Here is a 13,322-nt window from a genome sequence, read left to right on the forward strand (position 1 = left end):
ATTATTACAATGAACTGCTGCAGGGGTGGCCAACTCCAGTCCTCAAGGGCCACCCACAGGCCAGGTTTTCAGGAAACCCCTGCATCAGCACAGGTGTCTCAATCAGTGGCTCAGTCCTTGACTGTCAAGGCCTGAGCCACTGATTGAGACACCTGTGCTGAAGCAGGGGGTATTCTGAAAACCTGAACTTGCCAAGCGTAAGCCTGTGACTATCAGGTTTGTTACCGGTGTAGAACTTGCTTGCCTCTCCCCTCCCCCACCCCCCTCCCCCGCCCCTACGGGATATCATGTAGCTACCTTGTGTATTCTGGTGCTGGTGCATACCTGTTGGTGTGACAGAAGGCCCGAGGGCTCCGCAATGTTGTGGGGAGACATCAAGCCAGGCTTTCCAGGCAGATGGTTGTTCTTCCTTCAGCGCAGCATCTCCATCCCATGAGGATCCTGGGATAGCCAGGATGGTCCTCACAGGCAACTCTTTCTCAGGTCTCAGAATCAGACATCACACCATGGGCAGTACAACGGGTCTTTATTTGGTGCAGTACGGCATGACTTTCTCCAATCCCCTCAAAGCAGTACCCAGGGCTTGAGGCCCTAAGCACGCCTCCTCAGCTTCCGTACCCCCTAACAGGGTAAGGATTCAGCCCACTCCTATCCAGGAGAAGCTTTGACATGCTCCCTCCACGCAGGGAAAGAAACACAGGACCCCCCCAGAACCACTTACTCTAAACTGAGAGGAACCCACCCCTCCCCAGGGGAGTGGCTTGTAAGCCGGCCTCCTACAGGCATAGGCCCTTGTAGTACCAGGCTAATCCTGAACTGTATTAACTAAAATCCTATGCAATAACATTACCAGGCCCTGAAGGATTTACTCCCAACACTGCCCTCTTTTACTGGGACACTTTATGATGTTGGAAGGGCCGAAGAAATTAGTAGCCAGGAGTGCCCCGCTACACCGGCAACTAAGAAAGCCGAGCACGTCCCTCTTAAAATATAGTTAATATAACTTCCTAGCTCCTCCTGCCTAGGGCTGCCGGCAGAGGGGAAGGAGAGCCAGCCTAGTGTCCCGGGCCAGGTGGTGGAGGGCCTCGGATAAGAGCATTATTTCCAGGGCCGTTCATAGCAGTAGTGGGCCACCTCCAGTTCTAGGACCGCTTCCCCCACTCAACAACCGGGCTGAGCCCCCTCAGCTGAACAATCAAAGTAGGGACTGAAGCCCTAGCCCCCGTTAATTCTGTTGGTGGAGCCGATCCTATTCATAGGGGCTATGCACTAAGCTCTGATAAGTCATTTTAGAGCGCAAAGTGCTCTTCGATCGTGCTTTTTGGCTCAATCCGATGCACTACGCAATGCAAACAGGCACTTTGCGCTCTAAAAATTACTTTTTTCAGGGATTTTTTCTAAGTCCAACTTTGCTCGATCGTAACCCTGTTTGCGTGAAATTCTGCCCTAAAGCGGAATGCACTAAGCAATGCAACCTTAGCAAATGCGAAAGTTGCGTTGATTAGAACACGTCAGGTCAGAGTAGACGCAAAGAAATCTGGACATAGAAAAAATTCTGGCTTTTTATTTTTGCATGCGCAAAACCCATACAGGAGGCCAGCGGGTGTCCCCGGCTGACCCCGTGGGGGTCCCGACGGAGCCCGGGGGTCGCGCGGGTGTCACCGGCTGACCCCGCGGGGGTCCGGGGGTCCCCGGCTCACCAAGCGGGGGTCCCCGCGGGAGTTCCGGGGTACCCGCGGGCCTGCGGTACCAATGTTGCACCTCCAAAAATAAAAAACAACAATTCTAACTAAATACACCCCCCTAACACATACAATATAGTAATGGCCAAAATTACTATTATCCAAATATGGATAATAATGCATTTGGCCATTTTAAATACATAAACATTACAATAAATACAGTCAAAACATATTACACTTACCTTTTACAGGCGCCCACGATGAAGGCCATCTTCATACTCATCTTAATCCTGCCCATGCCCCCTCCGGTGCTGCAAAACATGCACAACAATTACAATAGCCAATGTAATGTCCCCTAACCCCTTAATCACCATAGCGGTTATTAACCGCTACAGTCATTAATGGGTTAACCCACCCTCACCCACCACTCGGGAGGCCTACATACCCTCCCACTCTAACCCCCCACCCCGTGAGGCCTAACCACCCTCACCCACTACCCACAAGGGAGGCCTACCCACATACCATTGGGGCCAATACACCCCCCCCCCCCCCACAACACATAGAGTACAATAATGTGCTAAATAACTATTATCCAGATATGGATAATATATTATTTGCCCATTATTAAACACATAAAACATCCTCAAATCAAAACATGCATTTTTAATCTTAAAATCACCACATTGCATGTTACAATAAATCCAGCAGCCATTGCAAATATAAAAGAAAACAAATTGCAGCTACACAAATGTCTATGAAATGTCACACAATTGCATAGTGTGTACATGATGCAATTAATCTGTGCATCATATAACACTATGCAAAATATATGTAACAATAACATACACTATGAACAATGTCCCCTAACCACCAATGCCATCCTTAAAATCAATTAGAAACTAACCAACATCAATACAATTAGCATCAATCAATTAATCCATTTCCTCAAACAATTAAAATACAATACAAATCAATTATACAATACCCTATTCAATTGCTAAAGCCAAACCATTGCCAAAACAATTCTAATTTAAAGTAACCACCATCATTCTAATCTTACTACCATAAAGAAGCCTTTAGCTAAATACAAATGACATTATGAAGTACAATGACAAAATAAAGATGCTAAATACATTATCCATACATGAAAAGAACATAAACATGAGCCAAACAATCAATTATTATCCCTGTATGTCTATCCATACAGATAGAAAAACATAACATACAGGGGCAATAATACAGCATAAAATACAAAGCATTTAAATACAAAAATCACATACAATACACCCATTCAGTGTCCGTGAATGTATTATGTAGATTTATACATTCACAGGCATTAAATGGTACTGAAAAAATAAAAGACATGAATCAAAAATCATAAAAATCTGTAAAAGTAAAAATAATAAACTTTTCTTTTGTTTACTCACCATTAGATGTCCACTCACCGAAATCCAAGCGACACGGAAGCACAGGAACCAATCCACAGGTAAGCCATAAAATAAAAAACCATAACAAATCCACTGTCTGTGTCTTCTTTCTTCTTTGGGGTCTTTTGGTGTCTTCTCCGGCTTTTGGGGTCTTCTCCGGCTTCTTCCGTCTTCTTCCATCTTCTTACGCCACGCCCTTCTTCTCTTCTTAGGAGGGGAGATGTTCCCTCCTCGGCGACTAGCTTAAAAATGAGGCGACATAGGCTTTTATAGGCCTATGACGTCACATTTTGGTCAAATGTTTCCCACGGTCCTGATTGGGCCGTGAAAAACATGTGATTTGGCCGACCAAAAAAAAAATGATGACGTCATTTAAAGGCAATGAAAGCACAGCCAATCAGAATGGCTTTGCTTCAATTGCCTTTAAGATGACGTCATTAAAAGAAACATGGCCGGTCTCACATGGTACGGTAGCCAATCAGAGCGTGGGAACTCCATCCAATCTCTGATTGGCTCTAGTAGACCATGTGACAGAGGCTTGGGGGAGAACGGATGTGACGTCATGAAAGCCTGTCACATGGTACTAGAGCCAATCAGAGTTGGGATGTATTTCCCATGCTCTGATTGCCTTTAAATGACGTCATCATTTTTTTTTTGGTCTGCCAAATCACATGTTTTTCACGGCCCAATCAGGACCGTGGGAAACATTTGACCAAAATGTGACGTCATAGGCCTATAAAAGCCTATGTCGCCTCATTTTTAAGCTAGTCGCCGAGGAGGGAACATCTCCCCTCCAAAGAAGAGAAGAAGGGCGTGGCGTAAGAAGATGGAAGAAGATGGAAGAAGACGGAAGAAGCCGGAGAAGACCCCAAAAGACGGAAGAAGACACCAAAAGACCCCAAAGAAGAAAGAAGACACAAACAGTGGATTTGTTATGGTTTTTTATTTTATGGCTTACCTGTGGATTGGTTCCTGTGCTTCCGTGTCGCTTGGATTTCGGTGAGTGGACATCTAATGGTGAGTAAACAAAAGAAAAGTTTATTATTTTTACTTTTACAGGTTTTTATGATTTGTGATTCATGTCTTTTATTTTTTCAGTACCATTTAATGCCTGTGAATATATCTATCTATATAATACTAACAAATCTACGTAAGTACCAGCACTCACTGTATAATAGCTAAATGATGAAAACAGTTGTAATGCAGAATAAACATTTAATAATAAAATGAACCAGAAATAAATCAAATGTGTTTGCAGAAACCAGTATCACAAATGGGCATGTCACAAAGTGAGGGGTGGGGGGGGGGAAAGAAGGAAAAGGGGAAAAAACATGAAACACAAGGAATATACACAAAAAAACGGAGAACGGAAAGTATGCTAGGGGGGCAACGTTTCGAGGGACTACCTCTTCATCTGGCCCATTCCCCCTGGTCCAAAAGGACCGAGAGGTACTTCCCTAAGCCTCCCTTCCCCTATACCTGGTCAAATCAGACACCCCTGAAAATAGCTAGTAAACATATAGTGTAAGCTAAATACAGCTAAACAGCTAATAGCAGGGCAGCAAGAATCCACTAATGGTACAGTTAAAGCTGAACACAGCTTGCAAGAAAGCAGCTTGCAAATGAGCACCAAGAGTCCACACAGTCAGTGAAAGGTTAATGAGAAAAATAAATGAAGTGGTCAAACCCTCAGTGGCTCTGCTCCTTCAGCTGCTCGTGTGGAGTGCTGTATTTAGCTTACACTATATGTTTACTAGCTATTTTCACGGGTGTCTGATTTGACCAGGTATAGGGGAAGGGAGGCTTAGGGAAGTACCTCTCGGTCCTTTTGGACCAGGGGGAATGGGCCAGATGAAGAGGTAGTCCCTCGAAACGTTGCCCCCCTAGCATACTTTCCGTTCTCCGTTTTTTTGTGTATATTCCTTGTGTTTCATGTTTTTTCCCCTTTTCCTTCTTCCCCCCCCCCCCCCTCACTTTGTGACATGCCCATTTGTGATACTGGTTTCTGCAAACACATTTGATTTATTTCTGGTTCATTTTATTATTAAATGTTTATTCTGCATTACAACTGTTTTCATCATTTAGCTATTAGACAGTGAGTGCTGGTACTTACGTAGATTTGTTAGTACTATACAGGGGAATAAGGGTCCCCTTTTGTTCCGTGCACCCTGCAATTGCATATATTTAACACCATCAGAGTGCTGTCTATCGTCCCCTTTTACCCTTATCTATATAATACATTCACGGACACTGAATGGGTGTATTGTATGTTATTTTTGTATGTAAATGCTTTGTATTTTATGCTGTATTATTGCCCCTGTATGTTATGTTTATCTATCTGTATGGATAGACATGCAGGGATAATAATTGATTGTTTGGCTCATGTTTATGTTCTTTTCATGTATGGATAATGTATTTAGCATTTTTATTTTGTCATTGTACTTAATAATGTCATTTGTATTTAGCTAAAGGCTTCTTTATGGTAGTAAGATTAGAATGATGGTGGTTACTTTAAATTAGAATTGTTTTGGCAATGGTTTGGCTTTAGCAATTGAATAGGGAATTGTATAATTGATTTGTATTGTATTTTAATTGTTTGAGGAAATGGATTAATTGATTGATGCTAATTGTATTGATGTTGGTTAGTTTCTAATTGATTTTAAGGATGGCATTGGTGGTTAGGGGACATTGTTCATAGTGTATGTTATTGTTACATATATTTTGCATAGTGTTATATGATGCACTGATTAATTGCATCATGTACACATTATGGAATTGTGTGACATTTCATAGACATTTGTGTAGCTGCAATTTGTTTTTTTTATATTTGCAATGGCTGCTGGATTTATTGTAACATGTAATGTGGTGATTTTAAGATTAAAAATGCATGTTTTGATTTGAGGATGTTTTATGTGTTTAATAATGGGCAAATAATATATTATCCATATCTGGATAATAGTTATTTAGCACATTATTGTACTCTATGTGTTGGGGTGGGGGGGTGTATTGGCCCCAATGGTATGTGGGTAGGCCTCCCTTGTGGGTAGTGGGTGAGGGTGGTTAGGCCTCACTGGGTGGGGGGTTAGAGTGGGAGGGTATGTAGGCCTCCCGAGTGGTGGGTGAGGGTGGGTTAACCCCTTAATGACTGTAGCGGTTAATAACCGCTATGGTGATTAAGGGGTTAGGGGACATTACATTGGTTATTGTGATTGCTGTGCATGTTTTGCAGCACCAGAGGGGCATGGGCAGGATTAAGATGAGGATGAAGACGGCCTTCATCGTGGGTGCCTGTAAAACGTACGTGTCAAATGTTTTGACTGTATTTATTGTAATGTTTATGTATTTAAAATGGGCAAATGCATTATTATCCATATGTGGATAATAGTAATTTTGCCCATTACTATTTTGTATGTTGTGTATTGCAATGTTTATTGGGGGAAATTGTCCCCAATAAACATGCTAATGTGCCTTAACCCCTTCATTGCCTTAGCGGATAGCCACTATGGTAATGAAGCTGCATTAATGTAAATTTTAATAATAGTGTGCGGGAGCAGGGGGTCCCCTGAGCTGAACCGCATTGATTTCTGCCTCAGAGACCCCCTGCTTCCCGAGTTACAGGCCCCGGTTTGGGGCATCGGTGCCAGTGCGGACGCCATCTTTATAGAGCCCACGCCGCGTCTTGGACGCTATAAAGATGGTGGCGGCACTGCCACCCGATGCCCCATACCGTGGCCTGTAACTCGGGAAGCAGGGGGTCTCTGAGGCAGAAATCAATGTGGTTCAGCTCAGGGGACCCCCTGCTCCCGCACACTATTATTTAAAATACATTAATGCTGCTTCATTACCATAGCGGATAGCCGCTACGGTAATGAATTATTGTTTATTGTTATGTGTGTTATAATACTAGTGTAGATGTGCAGGGGGTCTCTTGAGCTGAACCGCATTGGTTTCAGGTCTGAGGACCCTCTACTTCAGGAGATATAGGTCCCTTTATGGGTTGCCGGTATCCCCTGCAGAATGTAAATAACCCGGTCACGTGACGCGGGAGCTTTAAACTGCAGGGGATATCGGCACCCCATAACGGGGCCTGTAACTCCTGAAGTAGGGGGTCCTCAGACCTGAAACCAATGCGGTTCAGCTCGGGAGACCCCCTGCTCATGTACACTATTATTAAAATGTTTTTATTTAGTGTACAATCGCCTGTAACAGTCTTGCATGGAGATAGCAAATCTCCATGCAAATGTTACAGGCGGCTTTTTTTTCTATCAGCTAGCGAACGGAGAGGTTCAGAACGCTAGCAGGGGGAAAAAAAGCAAACCGTACGCTGTGGCTGTTTTGAGCTATTTTGAGCAGGTACGTTAAAAAATGGCCTCAAGGCCTTAGTGCATCACGTCCCCGGCCTCACTTTTTAACAAACCTGCTTTTTGGCCAAATCAGAACGCAAAGCCATTGAGCTTAGTGCATAGCCCCCTGAGTTTCTAAATATCACACAGAAATCAGCAGGGAAATATTAGTCAAAAGTAGTCTGACACATTCTCTTAGCATCAATTTAACAGCAAAAAGCGCGATGCATACCGTGGGCTGAAGAAATAGCTCAGTGATGATGTCACTGCCTTTCGCAGCTGTGTTGTACCCGTGTACAATGAAGGTAAATACTGCAGCATAGATGAGAACAAACTAACTAAATAGTGTGGAAATGACAGTACTCTACCGCAGCAAAATAAATAAGAGATGTAGCAGATGAGATGGTAAAACACAACAGACAACGTGAATTAATAGCAATTATACCTGAGAACATCCTTTCAAAATAACTTTTGTTTCATTCTTTATTTACAACTGGAGAACATAGTGAAAGCGCACATAGCGGGTTATTCATTAAACTGCGACAGTGCCGATCAGGGCACGGAAACGCCCATGGACATCAAAGAAAGTTTCCCTGTGATATCGCTCTGATCGGCACTATCGCAGTTTAATGGGAAAAAAAAACGCCCCAGTTTTGTTCATTTTACAAGAAAACCGTAATGAGTTGAAATGTATATTTTCTTAGGTATGAGAATGCACTGGTTCAGAAACCGGCGAATCCAACTTATTCAAGCCAATGTGAGCAAAAGGTATGTATGCGTTTCTGTCTTTGCAACTATCTCATCTCTATGGATCAAGAAATCCACGTGTTCAGTTCTGAGACTTCTGTATAGATACAATATTCCTCTGAGATATGGAGGCACGTTAGCGCAAACCTTACACCAGGGGCCTCAAACTCAGTCCTCAAGGGCCACCAGCATGTCAGGTTTTAAGGATATCCCTGCTTCAGCGCAGGTGGTGCAGTCTTTGACTGAGCCACTGATTGAGCCACCTGTGCTGAAGCAGGGATATCCATAAAAGCTGGCCTGTTGGTGGCCCTTGAGGACTGAGTTTGAGACCCCTGCTTTGCACAAATACAATAAGCCATGTGTATCTCATAATACAGGGGACAGATGAGTACCGTTTGTAGACTCCAGTAGTAGATCTCATATCATGATCCTGTTTGCACATAAAGAGATGACAATCTGAAAAAAAGCCCAAAAGCCTATGATATTCATAAAAAGTCACAGTAGTCACAAACACATCATAATACTCATAACATAAGGTCATTTTATTTCTTTGTTATGATATACGTCTATGAGGGTTTATTAAATGTGTAATATGATTTATGTGTATGTAACTATTGCAGTGCCCATAGGGATTGCAAATCACTGACATTCCTAAAGTGAAATTGTAATGATATTTTTAGGTTGTGGATAAAAAACTTTCAGAGCGAAAGAGTCTGTTGCAGATAAAAAATCCTGCATTATTTGAACACCATAACAAGGAAATTTCCAAGAGAAGCAAGTCATTGGAAAATGTGGTTCTGGCTCTGAAAGTTCCCTCCGATACGAGTGATATGAATCAACAGACAACACTGAAAACCAACAGGGATTGCGTTACTCAACAGATTACAGTTGTTTCAGCTTCAACTGAGCAAACAGATTCCTCCAACGGGTTCAGGAAGAGTGATAACAAGACATCGATCAGGCATGATTCCAAACAGGTTCAAATGCTGGCTAAATACAGGCCAGAGTCATCCTCTGTATCAGACAAGATTGTGGAGAAAGGAAGGACCACAGCCGAAAAACATCAGGTTAGAAAAAGGAGTGATTTCTATCAAAAACAAACACAAAGGGCCATACTTACTATCCCATAAGAAACCTCACTGCACTGGGGAAACACTCTGTGGCTCATTCAACTGAATGGGCTGTAAGGTATCTTCTGGCGTCAAAAGGTGTCTCATTGGATATCCAGCACTGCTAGGTAATATGAGCCCTATGGCCTTTGTCTATATCCTATGAAGTTGAAGTTTGGGAAGTTTTTCGTCCGAAAATGACCCGAACAGCTGATTCAGTGGGTACAGTATAAAATAACTATATGAATTATTTATTACAGTCTCCCAGCTGTACCACTAAATGTATCAAAGCAAAGAATCATATTGCTTCTTATGGGACTTTTTCCATTGGTAAATCTGGTGGGGTTTTTTGTTCTAGTTTTGCCCAGGTTTGGCAGCAAGGAAACCAAGATACATACTATTGGAATTTAATGAACAGCCCCCTTAGCCCACCCTATTCTTATCAGAGAGACAATAAAGAAAAGAGCAGGGAGAGAGAGCTCGCCTCTAGCTGGACAATCCCTTGTTGAACCCATGGGGGGCTATGTAAGAATTGTTGTTGTTTTTAGAGAACTGAAAGAATGCCCATTTTCACCTACAATCATTAGTGCCATAAGTGAGTACAGTGTGTCATGTTACTTACTCTTCGCATGGTGTGTAGTAGCATGTTCATACACATGAACGCATTAAGAATTGTTTGTCTACTTGCATTTGTATTATGTGCCAAGAAAAACTTGACTGTCAATGTTGATGCATTTCTGGCGCCCAGAAGAGGTGCATATTTATTCTACATATCATTTGCATTTGTGCGCTACCAACATCCAAACTCCCCCCTGTAACTCCACCACCCAGCATCATTACGTACTTAGTGACAACATAGTCGACTAAACATCAACATACATTATACATTGGGCCACCACGACACTTACATTTGTTACTCTTCTGCGTGTCACTTTTAGGACAACATTGCTTTTAGTTGCAATTTATACACAGACCCCACAGTGTCGGATGATGTCACCAAGACGTAGCCCTATAAACGTCACTGACTTTAGTACTCTGGTCCTAGGGGCGGATATCCTTTTTACTCAATGTTGAAACACTAGTTCCATGTCTGAGAGCCAATTAGGAAAAGGGATCACAGAGAAATAAAGGAAGCGTAACGGATGATAAGAAAAAGGAAGTTCACATTCTTGTAGATTATTTTGTATTTTTTTTCCTGGTTGAATATTTTATAAATACATAAAATAGTTTTAGTTTAGCAGATCCCGACTCCATGCCATTACTTTCCTTTGCTGTAAAGTGCACCTTTAATCCATTAATAGATTAAAATTCATATTTCTATTTTTCTCATGACAGGCATTAAATCCCTCCAGTATTAGAGAAAGCGGGAAGATGAAAGCTAAGACTCAAGAGAAGCAACACTGTAAGTCCTGTGTCTACTTACATGTAACTTAGCATCAAACATTGCAATGGATTCACTACTTAGTACATATTGATAACCTAGACCTACTGTATGTAAAAACCAAGAGATGAAGGACGCTCCTATTGGAAAGTGAACTAAGTGGTCGGAAAATGTAAATACAATTGATAATCTAAATTTATGGGTGGGGGGGGGGGGGGAAAGCAGTTACAAACAAGCAAGTGACAAAACAGGTAAAAATATAATATAAATGTATATAGCCATGGCTGGTCCTGGCTATATTTCTGTCTCCCCGTCACTTAAGCCCTATTAGCTACAGGCAGTGTCAGGCTATCCTGTGAGTTTACCCCTTCTCATGCAACCTCCTTGAGTGGCAGGAGTGGAGGTGAGGCGTGGTCTGCGAATTACCCAATCCGGGTGCAGCCCAGGTCCCCTCCCCTTCTGCACTAAGGAGGAGGCAATCCAAATAATAGTTAGTTGAGGTCTCTGCCTCCTGGGGTTGAGACATGCAGTTCTAGCCTCTCTTGAGGCTGAGTGCAGTCCAAGATCTGAGCAGCGCTACATGTGTAAAAAATGCAGCTCTTGAACCCTGTAGGGAATGTTCCAATATTCTCGTTGGTGAACGATCTTCAAAAGTTGAGGAGCACAGATTTCATCACTAAAACGGAATGGAATACATATAGTGCACTATGTTCTCTACTCAGTGTAAATCTAAAGTGGGGTCTGAGAAGGCGGCACTCACATTTTCTCAATACTATAGAGGCACTTCCAAAACTGTGGCAAATGCATGAAGAGGTTAATAGAATCACAAATCTGCTCACAGGCAGGGTGCCTCCTAACAACTGTCTCTTCAAGGGGGTATGTGAGAGAAGCAATCTCAGCAGAAAAGAGAGATAAACACAGTGAGAACCGTACGAAAAATATTTATATATTTAAAAGTAAGGGGGTCCCTGGACCTGAAATACATGTGGCTCAGCTCCGGAGACTCCCTGCTTCAATCCTATGTACTAAAAATAAACACAGTACTTATCTGTTGTAAGAGCTGTGCGGGGAGACACAGAGAGAGGGACTGCTTCTCTCTGATTCCTTATGTTATTTATTTATGAAGTGTTTTACCAGGAAGTAATACCTAGAGAGTTACCTCTCGTTTTCAAGTATGTCCTGGGCACAGAGTTATGACAACAAATACATGGTTACAAATACATGGTTACATATTATATATAAAGACATTGCATGAACAGTTAAAGATAATACATGTTTTAGGCGTATGGAACAGTTACAGACCACATTAAAATGTGAATAAACAGTGAAACTGTCCTGCGCTCCGGTGTACAGCCACAGCACCCGTAGGTGTCAGTGTAAGCCACTTGGGAGCGGAGTGAGAGGGGCAAATGCAGACCACTAAGTTGGATCGGGGCTGGGTGGGAAATCCCTTACCTCTAGATGCTCTCCGATCTGGGTCCTGCTCTCTTCTTACCTCCGCTACTCCTGCGTGCGACCGTGAGAATTGTATAGTAGATTTGGAGAAAGTCCGGCGCTACTGCAAGCGGCAAAGATCCAGGCAACTTCCGGTTCGTAAGAGAAAACTTTATTCCGACATCACACACACAAAGAACCAGGCTACACCTCGATCTCCCCCTCAACGCGTTTCACGCTATGGAACAGCGCTTCGTCTTGGGGAAACGCGTTGAGGGGGAGATCGAGGTGTAGCCTGGTTCTTTGTGTGTGTGATGTCGGAATAAAGTTTTCTCTTACGAACCGGAAGTTGCCTGGATCTTTGCCGCTTGCAGTAGCGCCGGACTTTCTCCCAAATCCACATTAAAATGTGAGCCTTAGTTTTGAAAAAACTTAGACTGGTGGCGGCTTTGAGAGTCTCACGTACAGTAGGTTGTTCCAGTTTTGGGGTGCACGGTAAGAGAAGGAGGAGCGGCCGGATACTTTGCTGAACCTTGGAACCATGAACAGTCTTGTGGAGTCAGATCTCAGATGCTAAGTGCTGCATGTGGTAGGGGTGAGGAGCTTGTTCAGAAAGGTGGGTAATTTGCCCAGAAAGTATTTGAAGGCAAGAAGACTCAGCTCTCCTGGACCCTCACAGGTATGCATGCACCACAAACAGCAGTAACCAGAGGTACATCGTACAGAGAGGGGGGAAACTGTGTTACAAATATATAGCATTTATATATTAATAATTCATTATATTCTTAAATGTATTCGTTTGTAAATGCAGAGGTAACAGTGTATGAAAACTCACTAAATTAAATGTGACTAATATGAAATGTGGTTGTAGTATATAATAAGGTTATATGTCCATGCCTTCATACTTATGGTTTGATACCCGGGGTGGCTGGTGCAGCGCCTCCACCCGTGAGGATCCCTGCGTTGACGGGATAGCCCCTCACAGGAACCGGTATACCAATTTGGTATACCTCCAATACACACAATCCAAACAATGTATATGCAACACACTTTACTAGGGTCCCCTAGCCCTTCTGGTAACACAATAGTTACAATATAATATCCACAGATAATACCAACAACAAGATAATATCCCCCAAAGTACTTAGGGTGCCCTGGGCACCTAGAACCCGATATCCGCAGAATAATCCCACCCAAGT

The 13,322-nt window shown here is 42.9% G+C and overlaps 1 protein-coding gene across 1 annotated transcript in view; it reads left to right on the forward strand.

Annotated features, from left to right (window-relative positions):
• XIRP1 (xin actin binding repeat containing 1) overlaps positions 1-13,322 on the forward strand; it is a 50,648-nt gene that overhangs the window by 3,234 nt on the left and 34,092 nt on the right. The window contains 3 exon segments of the mRNA XM_075587922.1: positions 8,157-8,220; positions 8,880-9,266; positions 10,644-10,710. Coding sequence (XP_075444037.1) covers positions 8,157-8,220; positions 8,880-9,266; positions 10,644-10,710 — 518 coding nt within the window.

Source organism: Ascaphus truei, chromosome 2 (assembly GCF_040206685.1).
Source record: "Ascaphus truei isolate aAscTru1 chromosome 2, aAscTru1.hap1, whole genome shotgun sequence".
Classification (NCBI taxonomy): Eukaryota; Metazoa; Chordata; class Amphibia; order Anura; family Ascaphidae; genus Ascaphus; species Ascaphus truei.